A 23558-nucleotide genomic window follows, 5' to 3' on the forward strand; every position below is an offset into this window, starting at 1 on the left:
TGATTTGCCACCTAATTGACAGGTTTCTTCAACACGAGGACTAGTAGCTACCTTTCTTTTCTAACTCAACAAGAGAGCTTTCAATTTTTAAATGGTTTGTATTTACTATTTAGTCCAGTTATATTTTTATTTTTTTTGCTATTAGATATTTCTATTTTCTTTTTAATAGAGGTTGTTAAAATGAAAATAGAAAATAGAAAATAGAAAATAGAAAATAAAAAATAGCTGACGGGTCCGGTTTTTTCTAGAAGATATTTCTATTTTCTGGACAGATATTTTTCTATTTTCCCTTTTTAAGCAAGCATGGATTCTTTCATCAGGGGTGTTAAAATGAAAATAGAGAATATCTGAAGGGTCTCAAAGTAATTAAGCCGCAGTTTAAAACCCCCTACCCGAGGCCCAAACACAAACCCTGTAAACCAAGCAACGCGATTCTGTCTCCCCCACCGTTCTATCTTTGCGAGAGATTGGTAAGCACCTTTCACTGAGCTCAGCCCTCCGATTGATCTTATAGCCATACAGATTATAAATTTCTTTTTGTTCTCGCCTGGTTTATATGATTGATTGGGTAACGTTTGTCTGACATTCAGTCTTTTGAAAATGTTTTATTATTTTCCATATCGTTTTTAGCATTCTCTATCTTGGCTATCTAGCGATTAGAACGGTTTAATTATTATTTGAGATTTTTTCTAATCAATTGCGATATGAAAACTCTTTTTGCTAGTCTATTACGATTTGATAACTTGGGACTGGTCTCTGTTTTTATTGTTTATTAGATCCCTCTTTGATATTTTGTGCTTTCTGGGTGAAGCCTTGTTCTTCAAATTGGTTTGTGTTAATTTTTTTGTCTACAGATGTATCTACGCATGTGCATATGTGTGTATATATTTAATTGCTTATACGTGTGTTTGTTAGAATTTATGTGAGCTTGCGGTGTAATTTATTGGCATATCAAGGTTTTCAAGTTTCATCATGTTTTCGAAATTGAAACCTGGAAATTTGAACTTCTTGTGGTTTTTGTTCCTTATTCTCTAATTAAGCAGAAGTAGAAAACTTGGACACAAATGATATTTGTTTGTTGTTTTTGTTTTATGGTCATTTGAACGGATCATTCAGGAAAAAGGGTTCTCTGTTGATTTTGCTATATGTACTTGGAAGTGGGATTCAGAAATCGTTGAACTTTGCACTGATAAAGTGAATCATTTCCACCAAAACATGATGTAATAGTACAATTATTTTGTTATCAAGTGGTAATTAGCATTTATGGAACTGCTCTTGGATAAAATGTAGCTTCCATGAAGAATCTCTCACCCCAAGACATAAGAGGTCATCTTGAAACTATTCTTTGCTGTTGTTAGCATTTGAGTAGTGGATGAAGAATTGGTTAAATCTAAGTAGATATGATTTCATTCATTTAGTTGCTGCATTCACATCTATAAATGTGATAGAAAAGTGTTGGCTGGACTTTATCATCCTAGTTCTGTTCATGTTAGCATCTGGTCAACATATCCCTGAATTGTGATACCTTGATGCTAGGAAGTTCAGTAATAAACTAAAATAATTTAAGGAAGCTAGGAAAGTTATTTCATTTTAAAACCTATTTGATGTTCACAGCAAACAAAAAAGTTGTTGGAAATTTAGTTTCCTTATATCCTCCTTAACAAGCATCATATATTTAACTTATGCTCTGATTTCATTTTGTTATGTTTCTTAATTAAGGAAGTAAGATGGTCTTATTAGGAGAACCTCATCAAAGCTGGCAACTTTAATTGAGTTGCCTGTGTCAGTTTAGAGCAGTTACTTCTTGTAGTGACTAGTGAGCCTTTTGACTTGTGGAAGAACTAACAATTTTGACCACTAACTAGAATAGGGACTATTGTAATGTTTGAATTAAAACTTTGGATGTCAAACTCCAAAATAAATAGTTATGGAATATTCTTCATAGATGACATTTTGAGCTGCACAATGGCACTATTATTGTGTCTCAAAGTAGTATATGTTACGACTCTAGGTTTGGCTAGGGTTTAGATGGAAAATTGAGAAGAATTTGGGAGAGAAAGAGAGAGGAATTGGAGGGAGACAGAAAGAATAGAAGTAGAATAGAGAGGAAAGGAGAGAAGAGCACAAAGATGCGAGAGAGAAATTTGGGAGAGAACTGAAGAGAGAGAAGCATTTAATAAATTATTATGTAATATCCTCTAAAAGAGCCTCTCGAGTAGCTTATATAGCTACTCTTACTGTTAGTGCTTTCAATTATCATTTGTAATTGAAAGTATTACAACTTCTCATCTAAAATAGAAATGTAACTAAAGAAATACAAGAAAAATACAAATTAGTAATTGTTGCATGCTTAATGACCATTGTACCCTAGGGTTGTGACAATCCCCTCAACTTAAAAGATTTATTGTCCCCAAGAAATCACAGCAAGGTTCTGAAATGATATTGGCCATTGATTCTGCATGCCTCCCATTAGAAGAAATTACTTCATCCAATTCCCATATTCACTATCTGGTTTATTCTTCGTCTTTTCTTGTTCTTGTCTCTTGGTTCCCTTTTCCTTTGCCTTACCGTTTCTTTTTCTCCAAAAACAACAATAATATGATTTGTTGCAACACCTAGTTCAGCCATCCACCCATACCCTGTTGCTATCAGAATTAATTTTAATTGACTCGTCATACCTTCCACCATATCATCTCCAATAGTAGAGAGGAATTCAAACTGCTCTGTAGGCCAAAACCAGATTTGATGCTACCGCTCTCCAACGGGAATTTGAACAAGCAAAACAACAAAAAAACCCTTCCACAATCTTCATAGACTCATCACGTTTCTTCCATTCATCTTGCTTTAATTGTTCCTCTTGAGCTGTTTCTTGCTTGCTTTCATTCACTAACGGTTCTTCTTCAACCCTGGACCAAATAATTCATTAGGACATAAACTAGCTGATAGAAATGGCTGGTTGGTATCAGAGTAGTCGTTCCTCGGCTGTGAGTTTGGAAATTCAATAGCATCTGATCTGATTTGGAAATAATCAAGCTAGATTCGAAGCAGAGCTGGTAGATCGCAACAGAGGTAGGCAGTTTGTAGAAGTGGTCTCAGCATCAAAGTTCTGGTGAATTGGAATGTGCGAAATCAATGGCGAGCCAACTAATTTCAGCAATCCAAGTTTGAGTATTGAAGGCAAAGTTGGCCGTTGACTCTCAGTTGCGAAATTTAGGAGGCATCAATTGCATCAGGGTTGTTCAACATGTCAGAGTGGCACCAACTGAGTAATAGAGTCGATCGAAGAAGGTGATCAGGAACATAGTTTTGAAAGGCGCGAGGTGCAGTGAGACGCAAAGGGTCCTGGAGCCTGAGGCGCGAGGCGAGGCGTACCTTTGCGAAGCGAGGCACACCTTTTAGGAAAAAAAACTCAAAATCTTGTAAAATCATAAAAAACTATCAAATTATCAATAATAACACATGCATATCATTAATAATTCATTATCTTCAAATTCTAAACTAACATCATCAAAGTTGATTCATTCATCATGCAAATTCTAAACTAGAAACATCATCAAAGTTCAAATTTAAAGTCTCAAACTCAAAGAAGTACCAATCATCATGCAAAGTTTTAAACAAACATATAAACACTACAAGTCCACAATCAAGAAAATGTTTTCATTTTGAAAAATGCTATTTTTCTAAGTCTGGAAGATTAATGCATTATAAGGAGACATATAAGAAAATGTTTTCATTTTGAAAAACTATTTTCCGGTATTTTGATAGATAATATTCATTGTTGTTAAAATGATTTTTAATGAATTTTTCAAGAAATAGTAGGTATGTATTTTAAGGATGGTAAAATCGCTAAATCTCGAGTTTGTACTAAAATCAAATTTTCATTTTCTTATTGTTATGGATTTTGATTTTTTAGATATTTTTATTGAATCCAAATTGGGGGTACTTTCTTATTTACATTTATGTATCAAAGTAAATGGAAGGTAAAATATAAATAAAAGAAAATGTGGACATTTACTTAAATTAAAGAAATGTAAATATGTTATAATGTATATATGCTGGAATCGAGAAGAGGGAAGGAATTGGGCTGCCCAGGTTTTCATTAAAACCTAAGTTTCAAGAGGCGCGCCTCTCGCCTCGGCGCCTCATCGTGCAAGGCGAGGGCCTCCCTGAAATTGCCTGTCCTCGGCCCAGACGAGGTGCCGAACTGGCGCCTTGCGCCTAGGGGTGCCTTTAACAACTATGATCGGGAAGCTAAGCATCAGAATCCATATAGTCAAGCAGCTAGAGATCAGGCTGGAGTCCGTGGAGTTTGGGATAACCCACACCCAAGAGGCCATATGCCAAATGCAGGAGGTGTCGGCCTCCTGGCTCAGCGGGAAGCCTATGTTGCCTGGTTCTTCTTCCTCCCTTTTGAATTATTTGTCAAGCCCTTGAATTAGGGCTGATCGATTTCAGTAATTGCAAGAATGAGATAGAGGGAGAGATAGAGAAGGAAAGATAGAAAGAGAGAAAGTTAGCAAGAGAGAGAGAGAGAACGAGAGGAAGGAAAAGATGATCCATATTATTCATTGCATGCCTTTCCATCTTGCCAAAGGTCTCTATTATAGAACCTCTAGCTGTTATCAATCCTCTAACTAACCTAACAGCCATGCTAGCTGCTGTACAAGTTAGTTATTCCCTTTTCCTGCCTAACCTCTTAAACCCTTTATGTTAGCCCTCCTAATAGCTTATACCTAACAAATTTTCCCCAATTACAAACATACCCCCAGGGTCGTGACAATCCCTACCCCTTCAAAGAATTCTTGTCCTTAAGAATTCACCGCAACAACTACGATTCAACCAATTCCTATCTTTAATACTTGCTGCTTCTGTCTCTCTTTCTTATTCTCTTGCTTCTCCCCTTTGAGTAGTAGAAGTGTAGCCGCATTCACAGCCTCTGGTTGTTCCGCTGTTGCCTTAGCCCCTCCTTTAAACCCATCAGTCTGTATAAAATGCAATTGTGATCTTTTTCCAACGATCTGGTAAGATTTCCAATAGAATTCCAACCAACAATCAAGTATTAGTAACAAACAACTTTCCAGCCAAGAACAAGATCACCCAGGGCATTCGAGAGGCCCTCCCTCTCCCAAATTCCTACAGAAAAACAGCCTGCCCACCTCTCTACCCCCCCACCCCTTACATATTCCCCCCTCTACCCCTTAACCGAATTCTGTTATGCCATAGCTGGGCTGTTACACCAGCGATACCCCATTCTACCCCTTACACACATGGCTGGTTGTTATGCCAACCAACTTATTTACTCCTCTGCCCTTGATTGCTGCCCCTTAGACCTTCTTTGATAAGTCAAGTGAATCGGGGGCCTATCACGATCATCTTGCACTCACTTATTTCCCCATGGAAAACATCCACTACTTTTTCTACTTTTTCTCCATTAGAACCTGTTAAAGTTGTCTAGAGTATAGGCAAATGAAGTATTAAATAGAAGTTGTTTCCCAAAACTGTAACGAGCAGCCAGCTTCTCATTTGCACGAGCAGCCAAGGACCTTCGTTGGTACGGCCTTAGTTTCAAATAAACCAAGTCTCCTACCTGAAACTTCACCTCTCTTCTTCCCTTATCTGCTCTTTTCTTCATTACTGTCTTTGCCCTCAATAGTTGTGCCTTTAGTTCATCTAGGATTACATCCCTTTCAATCATCTGCTGCTCCACCATCGAGACAGGGGTAGTTCCCTTCTCAAATCGTAATAAGGGAGGTGGTTCCCGCCCATACACCACTTGAAAAGGAGTTAACTTGGCAGCTGTGTGAAAAGAGGTATTGTACCATAATTCAGCCCAAGGTAACCAAGTGAACCATGCCTTTGGTTTGGAGGAAGCAAAACATCTTAAGTAGGTCTCCAAAGTCCGGTTGAGTACCTCGGTTTTCCCATCCGTCTGTGGATGATAAGCTGTACTCCTTTTGAGTTTGGTGCCCTGTAGCCGAAAAATCTCCTCCCAAAATCTGCTCATAAAAATTTTATCTCTATTCGACACAATGGACCTAGGAACTCCATGGAGCCTCACCATTTCTTTGATGAAAGTTCCAGCCACATCCTCAGCTGTAAATGGATGTTTAAGGCTAATAAAATGCCCATACTTGCTGAGTCGATCCACCACGACCAAGATCGAATCCACCTTGTTCGATTTTGGTAGCCCTTCAATAAAATCCATGGCAATGTCGTCCCAAATTTGGTTAGGAACTGGTAGTGGCTGTAACAATCCCCCCGGTGGCAATGTTATGTATTTGTTTTGTTGACAAGTCGTACACTCACTTACATACCAATGCACATCCTTCTTCATACCTGGCCAATAGACATTCCCTGACACCCTTTTATAAGTTTTTAAAATCCCGAATGTCCTCCCACACTCCCATCATGCCCTTCCTGGAGTATCAACGGAATTAGTGCGGATCCCTTGGGTAAGTAAAGTCGTCCCTTGTAGACGAGATGCTTGTCCCCCAACTGAAAATTAGGATGGGAGTAGGGGTCAGCTCGTAACTCCTAGATCAATTTTTGCAGCCCTGAATCAGCGTTTACCTCGCTTACCACGTGCTCCAATTGGACCACCCTAGGCACTGTAAAAGCCATCAAAGCTGCTGTGTGACAGATTCTTGATAGCCCATCAGCCGCCTTATTCTCCATCCTAGCCCAATAATGTATCTCAAATTGGTATCCCATTAGCTTTACCATCCATTTCAAATATTCAGGACTTACCTCCCGCTGCTCCATCAAGTACTTGAGGCTTTTTTGATCCGTTCTAATAAAATTTTTTCTGCCTAACAAGTAATGCCTCCACTTTTGCACTGCAAACACTATGGCTATGAGTTCCCTTTCATAAACTGATTTCTTCATTCCCAACTGACTAAACCCTTGGCTGAAATAAGCGATCGGCCTCTGTTCTTGCATCAAAACAGCCCCCATACCATGCCCCGAGGCATCAGCTTCAATGATGAAGGGCTTCTCAAAATCGGGCAAGGCTAAAACGGGTAAGGATACCATTTTAGCCTTAAGTTGTTGGAAGGCCTGTTCAGCAACCACATCCCAAAAAAAGTTGTTCTTTTTCAATCGATCTGTTAGAGGCTGAGCCAGCTTACCATAGTCTCTCACGAAGCGTCTATAGTACCCCGTAAGCCCAAGAAACCCCCTCAATTCCTTTACCGTTGTTGGAGTAGGCCAATCTATCATTGCTTGCACCTTGTTACTATCAGCTGAAACTCCCAAATAGGAAATAACATGGCCCAAATACTCAATTTCCAGCTGCCCAAACACACACTTCTTGTTGTTGGCCACCAGTTGGTTGTCCGCTAACACCTTTAACACACATCTTAGGTGTTGTTCATGCTGTTCCAAACTGCTGCTATACACCAAGATATCATCGAAAAACATCAACACAAAACGCCTCAAATAATCCCTGAAAATTTCATTCATCAACGCTTGGAACGTAGCCGGGGCGTTCATCAATCCAAAAAGCATCACTAAGAACTCGCAATGCCCTTCATGAGTCCTAAATGCTATCTTTGGAACATCCTCGGGCCTAACCCGAATCTGGTGGTAACCAGATTTTAAGTCAAGCTTGGAAAAAACCCGAGCACCATGCAACTCATCAAGCAACTCATCTATCACCGGAATGGGAAATTTGTTTGGAACCGTTACCTTGTTTAAGGCCTTATAATCGACACAAAAGCGCCACCCTCTATCCTTCTTCTTAACCAATAATACTGGGCTGGAAAATGGACTGGAGCTGGGTTGGATGATTCTTGCGGCTAACATTTCACCTACTAACTTCTCAATCTCATTCTTTTGTAAATAAGGATAACGGTAGGGTCTTACACTCACCAGTGAGGACCCCGGAAGTAGGTTTATGGCATGGTCCCTTTCCCTACTAGGTGGTAGCCCCTCCACAGCAGTAAACACCCTTCCATATTCAGCCAATGCCCCTTTCAGCAATTCTGGAACTGCTCTCTGATCTTCTTCAATTTCAGCTGCCATTGTCCCCAATTCCAGCAACATCCCTTCCCCCTTCTCCTTAAATGCTTTTACCATAGCTTTTAAAGATACCAATGTCTTGCTTAAGCTAGGATCCCCCTGTAAGGCCATGCCCCCTACTTGAAACTTCATGGTGAGAGTTTTCCAATCCACATTCATCTTTCCCACCGTTGCTAGCCATCTCATTCCTAGAATAACATCCGAGCTTCCCAACTCCAAGGGCAAGAAATCTTCCACAATCTGCAAATTTTGGAGCTGAAGCTTCACTCCTTTGCAAATACCAGCCCCTTGAACTGCTACTCCCGTACCCAAAATCACATCGTACCCTGTTGTTTCCTCCCTGATTAGCCCCAACAGCTGCACCAAATCTGTTGCAATGAAGTTGTGGGTGGCTCCTCCGTCGATGAGCACCACCACCGGCTGCCCCTCTATATCTCCTTTAAGCTTCATAGTTTATGGCGTGGTTAATCCAACTATCGAATTCATGGAGAGCTCAATGACCTCCCCACTTTGCCCAGGCTCTCTTGTGATTTCTTCCAACAGTTCTCCCCCATCTGCCTCCTCATCTACCTCTTCATCGTATATTATAAGCACTTGCAGCTCCTTGTTTCGGCACCTATGGCCTATAGTATACTCCTCATCGCATCTAAAGCATAGGCCCTTATCTCTTTTTTGCCTTCCACTCAGCTTCGCTAAGCCGCTTGAAGGGTGGGTTGTTCCCTCTCCCCATGGTTTGTGGTCGATAAGAATTAGGACTGACCGTCGTTTGTTTTTGGGGCTGCTGGAAGGGTGGTAGAATTCCCCCTCGCTGATAAGTTTGAGCTGGGTTCAGCATGGCCTGTCCCTTGTTCGACCCTGAACCACCTAGGCCACCTCGGACCACCCGATTCCGCTCTTCTATGCGTTGGGCTAAGTCCATCATTTGCTCTAAGCCTCTCGGACTCAACACCCTCAACTCGGCTTTGATATCAGGTTGCAGTCCATTGATGAAATGCCCCTCTAGCATGGCTTCCGGCAGGTTTTCAAGGGGCGATGCCAATGCCTCGAAGCATTGGCGGTACTCCTTGACAGTTCCTTTCTGCCGGAGGGCGAGAAAACGCTCTTCGATTGAGCCTTCTTGGGTGGGTCGGAAGTGGTTCCTTATCAGGAACTTGAAGTCCTCCCAGCTCCTAACCCTTCGCCGCTTCTCCTCCCATTGAAACCATGAGAGCGCAACACCCTCCAAGCACAACGCTGCCGTGTCCATCTTCTCTTCTTCAGTCAGCCCATTCACTGCGAAGTATCTATCGGCTCGGAATATCCAACCATCGGGGTCTTCACCTTCGAAAAGGGGCATCTCCAGCCGTCGGCCTCGGCCCTCCGGACGCCATCCCCCCTCGAAACCCCCTGCCTCCACTCGCCTCACCCCGATTTCCGGTGTCGCTTCTGAATCTTGGGCGAATTCTGGAGGCTGGCCTCTCAGCTTCTCCTTGTTCTTCCTCTTCCTCTCCTGTTCTTCCCATCTCGTTCTCAACCAAGCGAACTGTTCCAGCAAGTCCGCTACATTCTTCTCCACCGATTCAACACTCCGTTGCATGCCATCTATCCTGCCTTCCAACTCACCCACTCGGTCAGTCATGTTCACCATTAGGATCGGTGATGCTCTGATACCAAAATGGTAAGATTTCCGATAGAATTCCAACCAAGAATCAAGTATTAGTAATTTAGTAACAAACAACTTTCCAGCCAAGAACAAGATCACCCAGGGCATTCGAGAGGCCCTCTCTCTCCCAAATTCCTACAGAAAAACAGCCTGCCCACCTCTCTACCCCCCCACCCCTTACATATTCCCCCCTCTACCCCTTAACTGAATTCTGTTATGCCATAGCTGGGCTGTTACACCAGTGATACCCCATTCTACCCCTTACACACATGGCTGGTTGTTATGCCAACCAACTTATTTACTCCTCTGCCCTTGCTTGCTGCCCCTTAGACTTTCTTTGATAAGTCAAGTGAATCGAGGGCCTATCACGATCATCTTGCACTCACCTATTTCCCCATGGAAAACATCCTCTACTTTTTCTACTCTTTCTCCATTAGAACCTGTTAAAGTTGTCTAGAGTATAGGCAAATGAAGTATTAAATAGAAGTTGTTTCCCAAAACTGTAATTAGTAAAAGTTATGGGGTGAAACTGTAAATATTTTATATCTTCATAGGGATATCAAACCACTATTATAAATAGAGGGCAAGGGGTAGCTAGAGAGAGTGAGTTCTCAGTTTTTTTGTTTTGTAAGATCATCCTCTTGTGCGCTGAGTGTTGTGGGAAGAAGAGATCAAGATTGTGAGAAAAGTGATTCTTGGAGCGATCTAGTGGAAATCTTTTTGGTTATTTTCATTGTACTTGGGAGCTCTGTAACAGGAGGGAGTAGGGGACAGTTGTACTGCTATAATCACTCTCGGTTTCTAGTGGATTTGAAGGCCTCGGGCGACTGGATGTAGAGCCAACTTTGTTGGCTTGAACCAGTATAATTTTGGTATGTTTTTTTTCTTTAATTTCTTTACTGTTCTCTGTCGTTTTTCATTCTGTTTATCGCTATAAGTCATTTGCAATTAAGTGTCATTCTCAGCGCTGCATATTCCATCATTCTAGGGAGTAAGGGAGAGTTAATTGGGCAAGAATTGATCCAATAGTGTCCCTAAAATTAACAGAACCCTCCATATTCATTATTTGTCTCGTACATTGATGGCTGGGTCTATATTTGTCTCCACACCTAAAGCATAGCCCTAGTTGTCTCCTTTGCTCCAGTAGATTACCCTTAGTGCCATTATTACTGGAAGGTGTTTTAGCGGCCTCTTGATTAGGCCATGTAAGCAAAGGGCTAGAGTTACCACTCTTGTACTGCCCTGCTAACAACAAACTTGGCTCATAGGGAACTTCATGCTTCTTAAAAATGGCCTCTAGGGTCATTTCTTGCAGCTTGTCTCATTGATGTGGGTGTTATCATCTTTACCATGGGCTGCAATTCATCCCTTAACTCGTTGATGAAGTTGGATACCAAGTACTGTTCGATAAGCCCTGGCTGCACAGTGCACACCATGGACCTCAATTCCTTAAATTGGGCTTGGTATTCCACTAGAGTCCCTTCTTGCTTCAATTTACTAAATTCCTCCACTATATCCGCTATGCTCTTCTCCCCAAAACGCTTACATAACCCCTCCGAGAATTCTGTCCAACCCTCTTGTAGCCCTTCATCTTGGACCCACCCTTGATATCAAGAGTCTGCTATATCATTCAAGTAGGTCGCAACCAAATTGATCTTTTGTGCTTCTAAAATCCGATAGAACTGAAGGAATTTCTCACACCTCCTTACCCACCACCTTGGCTTCTTCCCCTCAAACATAGGAATCTCCAATCTTGGTATAGAGGTATGGGTGTGATTAAAAGGTTGCAGATTCCTCACCTGGTTTTCTCGAATAGTTGAATTGCAGCCCGATCCACTTCTTCAAGAACCCCTTGCATCCTTGAACGATGGCCCTAATGCGCAACAAAATTGGATCAGATGGCTGTCTTGGTGGAAATTCTGGTGACAATTGGAATTGGGGCAGAGAAGATAATAGGGTTAACATATTGTCAATCCTTTGCCCTTGCTGTGCCGCCGTTTCTTGACACCTTTTAGTAGGTTCTCGTTGCTTCTCCATAGCTTCTTGTTGCTTCTTCATTGCAGCGTGCATGACTTCCTTCCATTCCCACCAAATCCTCCTGAGTTTGGCGCATGGTCTCTTGGGTGTCAGCTATACCGAATTCCATGGCCTCCAACCTCATCTCTAGCTGCTTCAATCGTGTACCCTCGGCCATGACCTCTTGTTCCTCAATCGCAATGGGCCCCATGATTGTTGGTTCTTCCCTTCCCGCATTGGAACAACAGTTACCCGCTTCTTCTGCACCTTTTCTTGTTGCTTTTGGTGCCTTCTTCGCCGTTAATTCCGATCCAAGGTTGTCGGAATTTGTTTCAGAAATGGTTGAACTTCTCAGCCAAGAAGCATCGATCTTAAACTTTGATCAAGACCGATTCTTGATCCTTCTCCTTCAACTTTCGACCCCAGCTCGTTGGAATCTACTTGGGTGTGAATGCAATTGACATCAAGAAACGCTAGCACCAGTTTCACCTTCTATTCCTACCCCAATTTGCCTTCAATTCCGACTCAAGATCGTCAGCCTTGCTTGGGAACGCAATTGGCACCCCTGAGTGCTGGAAATCAATGTACCTAGAATCGTTGGTCCGATCAATTTGGAATGCCCTTGGGTTGCGCTCTTGCTGGCATTCATCGACCCAACCACCCTCATGATCGTCACACTTGTTCGCGTTTCCCTTGCTGGAATCACAGTGGCGATCACTGTGATTCCACGATTGCCCACCTTTGGAATCGCAAATGAACAGTGGTTAGGAGTCATCGAAGCCCAATCACTCTCCAATGGCCATTTCCTACTTCGCCTTCACTATTCCATCGAGCCTGTTGAGTTAACGGCATTGACTCGCTAGAATAATTGTACTACCGTGACCGTGCTGAAATTGCTATCGCTAGCAAGTTTCGATTACCTGCCCTCACCGTAATGCTACCTGTCAATCACCCCACAATTGGTTCGTCTGGCTCTGATACCACTTTTGACAAGCTCTTGAATTAGGGCTGATCGATTTCAGTAATTACAAGAACGAGATAGAGGGAGAGATAGACAAAGAGGGAAAGATAGAAAGAGAGAGAGTTAGTAAAAGAGAGAGAGAGAATAAGAGAAAACAGGGAGAGAGATAGAGAGAACGAGAGGAAGGAAAAGATGATCCATATTATTCATTGCATGCCTTTCCATCTTGGCAAAGGTCTCTATGATAGAGCCTCTAGCTGTTATCAATCCTCTAACTAACCTAACAACCATGCTAGCTATTGTACAAGTTAGTTATTCCCTTTTCCCGCCTAACCTCTTAAACCCTTTCTGTTAGCCCTCTTAACAACTTATACCTAACTAATTTTCCCCAATTACAAACATACCCCCAGGGGTCGTGATAGTATAGCGAGGAATATGTAGTTCATTCCATAGTTTGAATTGACAAGATGAAGAAGTAGAGTACAGGGAAAACTTATCTGGAAAGAGACTGATGATATTTGATAGTATGATGGAAACTTTAGAGATATAAATGAGGTGTAACAAGAGGCTAATTATCCCTTTCAACAAGGTTGACCATGTCACGTTGTGAAGATATGGTAAGCAGTTTTGGTATGATAAATGGTTCATTTGCTTTATTGAACTTCAGTAGTTCTCAAATTCCTTCTCTCTCAAATTTTGGTCTCAGGTTAAAATGTTGTTGAAAATTTTAACTTCCTCTTACAAGAATCTTAAATATCTAAAACATATACAGATTTTTGATAAGAGGGTTTATAGAGTTCCTATATGTTCACCTTTAATGTTATATGATATCCATAAATCTGTTTGAAGTGAGAGAAATTATTTCCATACAAGTGTTGGAAGCCCGCAGTCGTCAGATATAAATATATTAATTCCTACCTCCTATCAGAATCTGGTGTTCTCTCCAGGGTTTTGGTAACTTGAGTTTATAGTGAAGTCATGAATACGCTGGCTCCCCCTAAAGGAATTTTCTTCTTAGGACACATGCTTATAGATGCTGGTGCTTAACAGATCTGAGTTTAGAGTTTCCTTTTATTCTTTTAGCTGTTCCTGTGGTAATCTATAATCACAATCAACAAGTGGCTGGAATGTATTTAACATGTGGCTTAACCCCTGGATTACATTTCATTGCTTTCAACAAAGCTGATTTCTTCTTATTTTTTGTTTTTTCTCCCTGGCAATTGCTTACTATAAATTTAATTTCAAGAGAAAAGGTACATGGCTCGGTTGCTTAAGTAAGAACTAATTTGATCTGGTTCTTCTTCTTAAGAGAGAAGATACCCATGTTGCCTAAATTGACTGATTCGGTATTGTGAAATAACCACATGATCTACCTGTATGAACAATAAATAATATGAACTTTGACTTTTCCACTGCCTATATTGTGAGTTAGATTCATATTCTTAGCGGTATTTTTTATCTCTCTACAAGTAAATGTGGATAATTTATAGTCTATCCCATTCCTATTCAGGTGAAGTTAATGTAGTGCTTTTGTTGTGCATTAATGGGATTACATAGAATAAAATCTACACTTCTTGGAACATGATACCATAATAGGAGTGGTTAAACCCTCTTGAGCTGATATTGTGAGCTATCATTTCACAGGGAAATTGTTTCTAGGCAACCTGACTTCCATCTGCAATGGTGGCACGGATTGCTGCAAGATACTTATCTCGTCGATTGTCGAGCAGTGGTAAAATTCTTAGTGAGGAGGAAAGGGCTGCAGAAAATGTATATATTAAGGTCTGCCTGTCTCTCTGTTCATATGCTTTCTTATGGTAAATGTGACCTTGTTTTTGTTGTCCTTCTAATTTCTCTTCTCGTTTTGCTCTTTTAAGTTTTTGTTTGCATATTGTTACTTTCATCTAACCAGGATATTTTGTGGGGGTGATTGGTTTAGGATGATATCATTAAATTTGTATTTCTAATTTTGAACTTCTCTTTCAAGTTGTTTTTCTAATCATTCAAAATTTAGTTTAAGTGTCCTTTCTTTCTTTATAGTTTTTTTTTCCTGTCATTACTCATTTGGCATTTTGAAGTACTTTTGGTTGTTGTTTTGCATTGAAAATTGCGATGGCATACACATTTCTTGTTTCATGGATGCAAAGCAATATTCATGATCTCAGATCTCTTAAGGATTGTATGTTTTTGATTCATTTAAGCCTTGTTTCTTTCCCTTCTGTAGTAAGTATGTTATATATATACTCACACATATTGGCATTTATTCTTGCTCAATGTTTTTGTGAGAAAATAATTATGAGAGAAAAATCTAAGAAATTAATCTCTCTTAACTTGTTATTTATAATAGACATAATGGGCCTTAAACACCTACGGGTTTAACGTATGGGCTTAATCTAATTACAAATAAAACACACATACACAATAATTACAATATATACAATTATACTAATAATTCTAACACTCCCCCTTAAGTTGGAGCATAGATATCATATGCACCAAATTTGTTATAAATATATTCCATTTGAGGACTCTTTAGAGACTTGGTGAAGACATCTGCAAGTTAATCATTGGAGTTAACAAACTTTGTAACAATAACACATTCAACTAGTTTTTTTCTAATAAAGTGAGCCGATTTCAATATGCTTAATCCGCTCATGGAACACTGGATTGGAAACAATGTGTAAGGCAACTTGATTATCACAAACAAGCTTCATAGGGGGACACTTCACAAAACTTGAGTTCTTGTAGGAGTTGTTTAAGCTAGATGAATTCACAAGTTGCATTAGTCATAGCTGGATACTCTGCCTCTGCACTAGATCTAGCTATTACCTTATGTTTCTTACTTTTCAAAGAAATCAGATTTCTTCCCATAAGAACACAATTCCCAGAGGTTGACTGACGATCAGAAAGAGATGCTTCCCAATCTGCCTCTGCACTAGATTTAGCTATTATCTTATGTTTCTTACTTTTCCAAGAAACCAGATTTCTTCTCATAAGAACACAATACCCAGAGGTTGACTGACGATCAGAAGGAGATGCTTCCCAATTTGCATCTGCATAACAACAAATATCTGTGTGTCCCTTATCCTTATAGAATAGCCCTTTACCTGGCGCTCTTTTGATATATCTTAAATTCGGATAACAACATCCTAGTGAGAATCACATGGAGAACTGAGAAACTGACTAACTACATTCACAATAAAAGCAATGTCGGGATGAGTGATTGTGAGATAGTTCAACTTGCCTACCAATCTCCTATACCTTCCAGAATCTGAATAAAGTTCTCCCTGTCTTGGCAAGAGTCGGACATTTGGATCCATTGGGGTGTCAACTAGTTTGCAGTTCACCATGCCAGTTTCTTCTAAGATGTCAATGGCATACTTCCTCTGAGAAATTTAGATACCATCTCCTGATTGAGCAACTCAATACCCAAGAAATACCGAAGTTTGCCTAGGTCTTTGGTTTGAAAATGCTGATGTAGATGTTCTTTCAGGTTCTGTATTCCAACTTGATCACTCCCTGTGATAACAATGTCATATACATAAACAACAAGGTAGATACATAAAGAAGAAGAATGGCGATAGAAAATCGAACGATCAACTTCACTCGAGTGAGATCAAAGACTTGAACCACAATGTTGAACCTGCTAAATCATGCTCATGGATATTGTTACAGGCAGTTTGCAGACTACATTGGACTCCTCCTGAGTAACAAAACTAGGTGGTTTCTCCATATATACCTCTTTTTGCAAATCACCATAAAGAAATACATTTTTAATATCGAGATGATAGAGTGGTCAATGACGTGTGGCAGCCAGAGAGAGAAAGAGGCGAACAGAGGCCATTTTCGCAATAGGAGAGAATGTATCACTATATTCTAGCTCATAGATCCGTTTAAAGCCTTTGGTAACCAAGCAGGACTTAAGATGTTCCACTTGTCCATCAGGACCTACTTTGGGAGTGAAGCAACCAACGAGAGTCTTTCCTGGTGGTAAAGACACCAAATCCTAAGTACTATTCGAATGTAAGGTATCAATCTCATCTAACATAGCCTGACGCCAACTGGAATGAGACAGAGCTCCACCTATGGTTTTAGGAATAGAAACAGAGGAAATACTCGAAACAAATGCACTATAAGAAGAAGACAAACGGTTATAGCATAAAAACTTATAAATAAGATGGGGATTATGAGTAGACCGTGTACCTTTGTGAAGAGCAACATGGAGATTGTCGGGCTCAGGATTCGGGGCAAGAGGGACCACAAACAGAGAGAGCAAGTAAAGAGAGTCTTGAGCTGGAGGAATGCTGGCGTTGGTAGCGGGATGAGGATGACGGTGATATGTAAGAAGTGGAGGAGTCGTGGAAGGTGGATCAGAAAATGGTAGGGTAGGCGCCATAGAGGAGGAGACAGACGGTCCTGACAAGGACAACGGAAGAAAAGAAAAAGAAACAGGCAAAACTTGGTGAAGACTCTGTGAATTAGGTTGAGCAACCAAAAAGAAAGATTGTTGTTCAAAGAATGTGACATCAGTAGACATAAAATAGTGGTTCAGCTCCGGAGAGTAACACTTATAGCCTTTTTGCAATTGGGAATAGTCGAGGAAAATACACTCGAGAGATTTTGCAGCAAGCTTATCCTGTCTAGGTGAAAAAGAATGCATAAAACAGATACATCCAAAAACACGAAGAGAAACAAAATAAAATAGCTGTGTAGGGAACAAAAGGGAATGATGAATTTGGTCTTGTAATGTTGAAGATGGCATGCGATTTATTAGATAACATGCAGTTAGAACATCATCTCCCCAAAATTTGGTGGGAAGATTGGCATGTAAAAGGAGCGTTCGTGCAGTCTCAATAAGATGATGATTTTTACGCTCAGTAACACCATTTTGTTGAGGTGTGTAAAGACAAGAGAATTGATGCAGGATGCAATTAGCAATCATAAAGGTAGTAAATTGAGAAGAAAAATACTCAGGAGTATTATTACTACGTAAGGCATGTATAGAAACTCCAAACTGTGTTTTTATTTCAGTAATAAATGTCTGAAAGTTAGAAAAGAACTTGGACCGACTCTTCTTAAGAAATAAGCAGGTGCAACGAGAAAAGTCATCAATGAAGGTAACGAAATATGAAAAACCAAGAGTAGAATTGACGTGATTGGGCCTCCATACATCAGAGTGCACAAGGAAAAAGGGAGCCTCGGCCTTATTATTGACCCAACGAGAAAAAGAATTATGAGCGTGTTTGTCACGCTGACACGGCTCACAATTAAACATTGAGAACGAAGACAATCTAGGAACTAATTTCTTCAGTTTAGAGAGGCTGGGATGGCTGAAATTATAGTGGAGAAGATTTGGGGAAGCGACACTGGTGCAAGCTACCGGCGAACTAGGCACAACAAGATGATAGTGACCCTTTGACTCACGCCTGATGCCAATCGTTCGTCCCGTACCTTGGTCTTGAACACAAATAGAGGTAGGAGTAAAGATAACATAACAGTTAAGGGTTTTGGTGAGTTGGTTAATTGAAATCAAATTAAAAGGACTATCAGGAGCATATAAAACAAAATTTAATGAGAAAGACGGGGTGAATGTGATTTGACCGATCCCTTTAATTACAGTTTTGGTACCATCAGCCTGGGTAACAGTAGGCAAGATATCAGAATAGGTAAGTGAGGAGAAAAGAAGTTCATTACCACACGTATGGTCAGTGGCGCCATAATCTATAATCCAATGACCAAGAAATGAGCCTTGAGCAACACAAGTAATGAGATTGCCAAGATGAGACTACTGGGTGGCCTAAATCTTCAAGAAGGCATCATACTTAGCTGCAGACATAGGTACTGACGCAGCGTGTAGCGTGGGTGTGAAAAAGACACACCAAAATAAACTCTTGAAAGAACAAACTTCAATGGCCGAAGCTTGGCTTTCAAGAAGATGCAAAAACAAGACTGTTTTGCTAAGAAAACCCAAATATGTTGCTGAAATTTGTATTGAGAAAACTTGATTATAAATTCTAGATCTTAGGCATGTTTATAGTATTTGGCTAATCCAAATTCATCTAATATTTGTAAACAAAATCCAACTAGAATCCTAATAGAAATAAATCCTAAGTAAAAGTCAACTAAAATTCTAATAGAAATAAATCTTAAATAAAATTCAACTAGAATCTTAATAAAAATAAAACTCTAATTAAACATGGAGTAGAATCCTAAATCAAGTAGTGTTGTGTCATTTGTATTAGATTAGAATAGATGTAATCAGTATCATTGCATTGCTGCATGTTTCTTTTTTGTTGTAGAGTTAAAATTAATGTCACTTCTAGAAGGTATGTTTCTAGAAGGGCAACTGACCAATTTAGTTAGTTTCGGTCAGTTGGGCAGTTAGTTAAAATCTTGTAACTCATGCCCCTATAGCTTATAAATAGGGATTGTGGGATAGGAGTACGAGGATAAGGGATTAGCACGCTTCATTCTGTGAGGGTTGATTCTGGTTTTCTATCTTGTGTTTGGGATTGAGTGAGAGGGATAGAGAGAGGTTGGGGATAGCTTGTACTCTCTACATTCTGCTAAGCTTTTAGGGTATATGGGTTGGGTAGAATTAAGGTTTTCTTTGTAATCATCCTAAAGGAGTTTCAAGATAGTGGATTGTGAGGCGTCAAGCAGTCTGGACGTAGGTCTTAATTCAAGACCAAACCAGGATAAATCTCCTTGTGTTCTTACTGTTTTTCTTTCTTCTTGATTGTGGTACTGGTATCTATATATTGTTTGTGTTCTCAGGTGTGCGAGTGCTTAGGGTGAGTTATTTGAGTTGAGAGAATCTGTGGAATGCTGTGATTTACTCTAACAAGTAGAAACATGAAATAGATTCCTAAATCAAGTAGAATTTTAAAATATATGAAGTATTAAAATATTGTTCTGACGCTACTATTCCGGTGATATTGTTCAGGTTTGGTTGGGTTGGGTCTTGATTGGTGACCGCATCATTCACCTCCACTTGAGAACAAATTCGACCTCGAATTTTGATCCGGGTAGGACAAATCCACGTTCGACAAGTACAAAGAGAGATTAGCCACATTGAATGTTTGGAAATACCCATATGATTAGACAAATCTGCAACATAAGCATTATTATTGATTTTCTTTGTAATCTTGTAAGGACAATACTTCTTTGGCTTGAGCTTGTTCTGCTTTCCTGCTAGAATCTGTTCCTTCTTCAAGAATATCATGACTTCATCTCCAACCTCAAATACTTTGTGCTTCCTATGTTTGTCAGCTGTTGCCTTGTACTTTTTATTTGTGCAACTTTTGCTTGACATCGTCTTGAACTGCTTGAACTTTTCTACTAAGGGAACATGAGCAAAGACATTCCTCCCCCTCTTGGCCCTATCTTTATTGGCATGGGTCAAACCATCGCCATATTTGTTGCCCTCTGCCTCCACTGTATTATTACTGTTAGATTGAGGACATTGAACATTCCTTCTTGAGCACTTCTCTAATCTGGTAGATCTTATCACAGGTCCTTCTCTTCTCATCAACTTTCTTGATTTTGACTCAACAACTTCCGAATTCATCCATAGATTTTTCTTACCTAGAAAAACATTCTTTTGTAACTATTAGATATCTGATGGCGTCAAACTCTGGTTTCAAGCTGGAGAGAACAATAACCATAAAAAACTTTTCTCGTTGAGTAATCTATTCGGTGCGGGTCGTAGTAAGAGGAAGTAGAGCATCAAATTCTTGTATGAGAGCCTGAACCTACCCCAAATAAGATTCTACAGACGCCTCCTGTTTCAGATTCTTGATACTAGAGACCACAGTGTACAAACGTTGGATGTCGTTTGTATAACACTCTTCAGCTTCCTTCCACACATCAACACAAGTTTCAAAGGGGCAAAAGAGTTGTATGGTGGACGGATCAATAGACTGCCATAGGAGGCTACATAATTGGGTATCAACTTGTTCCCATCTAGCCTGATTAGCTTCTGACACACTTTCAGCCTTTGTGGTAAGATAATTTGCTTGGCCTTGCCCTTTGAATATATTTTGACAGAGGTTGCTCATGAGAGATAATTGGCAGACCCTATCAATTTGATAGTAGTAATATTGACTGTCCCAAGATTGGAGACAGTAAATGATTGAGAGGGTAGCAGGGGCAACAGATGTCGAAGCGGGAGTAGAACCAACAGAAACCACGTCATTGAGATCAGACATGGCGATGACTTTGACACCGAAAACAACTTGACGGGTCATTGGAGATCATATTTGGAGAAGCCGGAGAGAAGTGACTAGCGAATGCGCTGTCACGCGTCAGCACGAGTAGCATGTGGCAACGACGCGTGGGGGCGCGTGAGTGGTCCGTCAACAACGAGTCTTCGGTGGTCAGTCGATTTGATGGTGGCGAACCCTAGGGTGGTGGTGGTGTTAGCAAGTGGTGGCTAGACAATGGTGTTCTAGCATAGGCAGTGATGGTGATGGCTAGGGTTTGAAGGTTGCTGGAAAAAGATACACAGTGATGACTAAGGTTTTTTTCACCGATGGTTCTGATACCATGTGAGAAAATAATGATGAGAGAAAAACTTAAGAGATTAGCCTCTCTTAGTTTGTTATTTATAATAGGCATAATGAGACTTAAACACCTATAGGTTTATCCTATGGATTTAATCTAATTACAAATAAAACACATATACAGTAATTACAATATATATAATTATACTAATAATTTTAACAATTTTCAAAGGAACTTAGTGGCACTATTTTTTTTGACTAAAAATTGAAATTATTTTAGACATTGGCTCCTCCTTTGTGGAAAACTCAATTTCCCAATTCATTGGGCTTCTTAAAGCAATTATGGAACATGAGAAGCATCTGGGTTGCTCATTCATGGTGGAATTTTTGGAAGTTGGTAAAGCAAATTGTGTTGTCAACCTTTACATGCATAAAGATATTGTTTTATGCATTCTTTTTTCTTTACTCTTCTTTCCCCTCTTTTCCTTCTTCTTCTTCTTCATCTTCTTCTTTTTCCTTTATTTATTTTTATTTTTTATTTTTTTTGGATTGCTATGACCATTATGTTAGTATTGGGCATGGAATTGTCAAGGTGAAAACCTGTTCTGCTTGCCTATTATGTCTGTAGTCCCATGTTATGAAATACTTAACCTATGTCTGCTGTTGCAGAAAACTGAACAAGAGAAGTTGGAGAAGCTTGCTCGCAAGGTAGAATCATACTCCATGCTTTCTTTAAATTGATCGGTTGATTCAAGTTGTCCTAAAGGGAAGGTGACTATCTTTAAGAATTTAAGCAGAACCCTATAATAAGACATCTAACTTTTACAAATTGCCACCCGGGTTACTTTTTAGTTGTGCTTATATTTTGCCACCATTTTTATTGCAGCATAACATGCTTTTCCTTTTTGGGTATTGGTAGGTCTGACAGACTATTGCATATGAAGGTCTCTTGTTTTGTATTGTTCTGATTTAGCCAACAAGCTGCTGTTCCTAAGTAATTTGTATTGTTCTGATTTAGCCAACAAGCTGCTGTTCCTAAGTAATTTGTATTGTTCTGATTTAGCCAACAAGCTGCTGTTCCTAAGTAATTTGCTTAGCCAAGCCTTCCTCATATTGTCAAGAGTAAAAACCACCCATTTAGCCTGAACTTTGTTGCAATATGAGCTTGCTAGATTCAGTCACCAATTTGTGAGTGTTTCCAAAATTTGTGACTATCCTTAAAAAAATTTGACGAAATAAAACTTAGTAAAATTAATTCTCCGTGTAACTCTCAGTTAAATCAATCACTCACCTCATTCAAAGAAGCATCAAGGTGGGAAGAGAAAAATATAAAAATGCAGTTTCAAAAATAAAGCAGAAACCGCCCTTGCGGTTATGCCAAATGACAGAAATGCGCTCACAGTTTCTGCCTAACCTTGGCTTCTGACAAATGGCACACTAAAATCGTAATGCAAGGTTGAAACCGCCTTGACAAATGCAACGCAGTTTAAGTTTTGACAAATGCAGTGTACAAATGTAAAAGTTTAAACCGCCTTGTGTTTTCACAAATTCAAAGTTGAAGCCGTCTTGCTGCATAGATACAGGTTAGCATTTTCAGCTTCGTTTTTAAAACCACATTAATGTGTTTTTCGGGGGTCTCTTGCCATCTTGATACTTGATTGAACAGTTGGATGGATGATTGTTAATCGAGTGTTTTAGTGTAGGAATTAATTTTGTCTGGATTTTACTTTGTCAAATTTCTTTTTAAGGACAGTTCAGAGAACTCCCAATTTGTTAATACATATTTAGCATGCTGCTTCTGATATAGATATCCATTCAATCTTTTACAAATAGATACAACTTAGGAACTACCTGTCCAATTAGTCAGGGTTCCCAGTTTCATAATGCTACATGGTTCCTAGGCTGTTTTCTTTCCCTTTAGCTGTTCGTGTAATGCTGTTACAACATGAGGCCTTTGTTTGACAATGGACTATTTCCAGGGGCCTAAACCAGAGGAAAAACCGGCAACAAGCTCAGGAGGGCCAGCATCTGATGTTAAGGCCAGTGAGACGACCTCTTCGACATCTGGAGTTTCCACCGATAAGTACAGAAACTATGCAGTTGTAGCTGGTGTGGTGACTGGCTTCGGTGCACTGGGATGGTGGTACCTTGGTTCAAGCAAGAAGACTGAAGAAGTGCAGGACTGATGTTAGCCTGCTTGGATATCAGTCTAGTGGCTAGTGGTACCAGAAATGATTACTTTCAAATATGGGTTTAGACTAAAAATAAAGTTAAAATGATCCCCTTTTCTGTTTCGGCCCTGTTGCCTCCATATCGTTGATGAACGCACTCTCCCGAATGAGTCGAGTTGTTTCCTATTTCATCCACTTACAATATCAATGCTTGATGGATAAAAACTTGTCAATTTCTTCACGGC

The 23558-nt window shown here is 40.0% G+C and overlaps 1 protein-coding gene across 1 annotated transcript; it reads left to right on the forward strand.

The window, feature by feature from the left end:
* Positions 1-341: 341 nt before the first annotated feature.
* Positions 342-23554, forward strand: LOC127797033 (uncharacterized protein At2g27730, mitochondrial). Its single transcript, XM_052329493.1, has 4 exons — positions 342-470; positions 14283-14420; positions 21812-21850; positions 23122-23554. The coding sequence occupies exons 2-4, from the start codon at positions 14319-14321 to the stop codon at positions 23326-23328; spliced, it is 348 nt and encodes a 115-aa protein (XP_052185453.1). The 5' UTR covers positions 342-470; positions 14283-14318; the 3' UTR covers positions 23329-23554.
* The last annotated feature ends 4 nt before the right edge of the window (positions 23555-23558 follow it).

This window comes from Diospyros lotus, chromosome 3 (genome assembly GCF_014633365.1).
Source record: "Diospyros lotus cultivar Yz01 chromosome 3, ASM1463336v1, whole genome shotgun sequence".
NCBI classification, from domain to species: Eukaryota; Viridiplantae; Streptophyta; class Magnoliopsida; order Ericales; family Ebenaceae; genus Diospyros; species Diospyros lotus.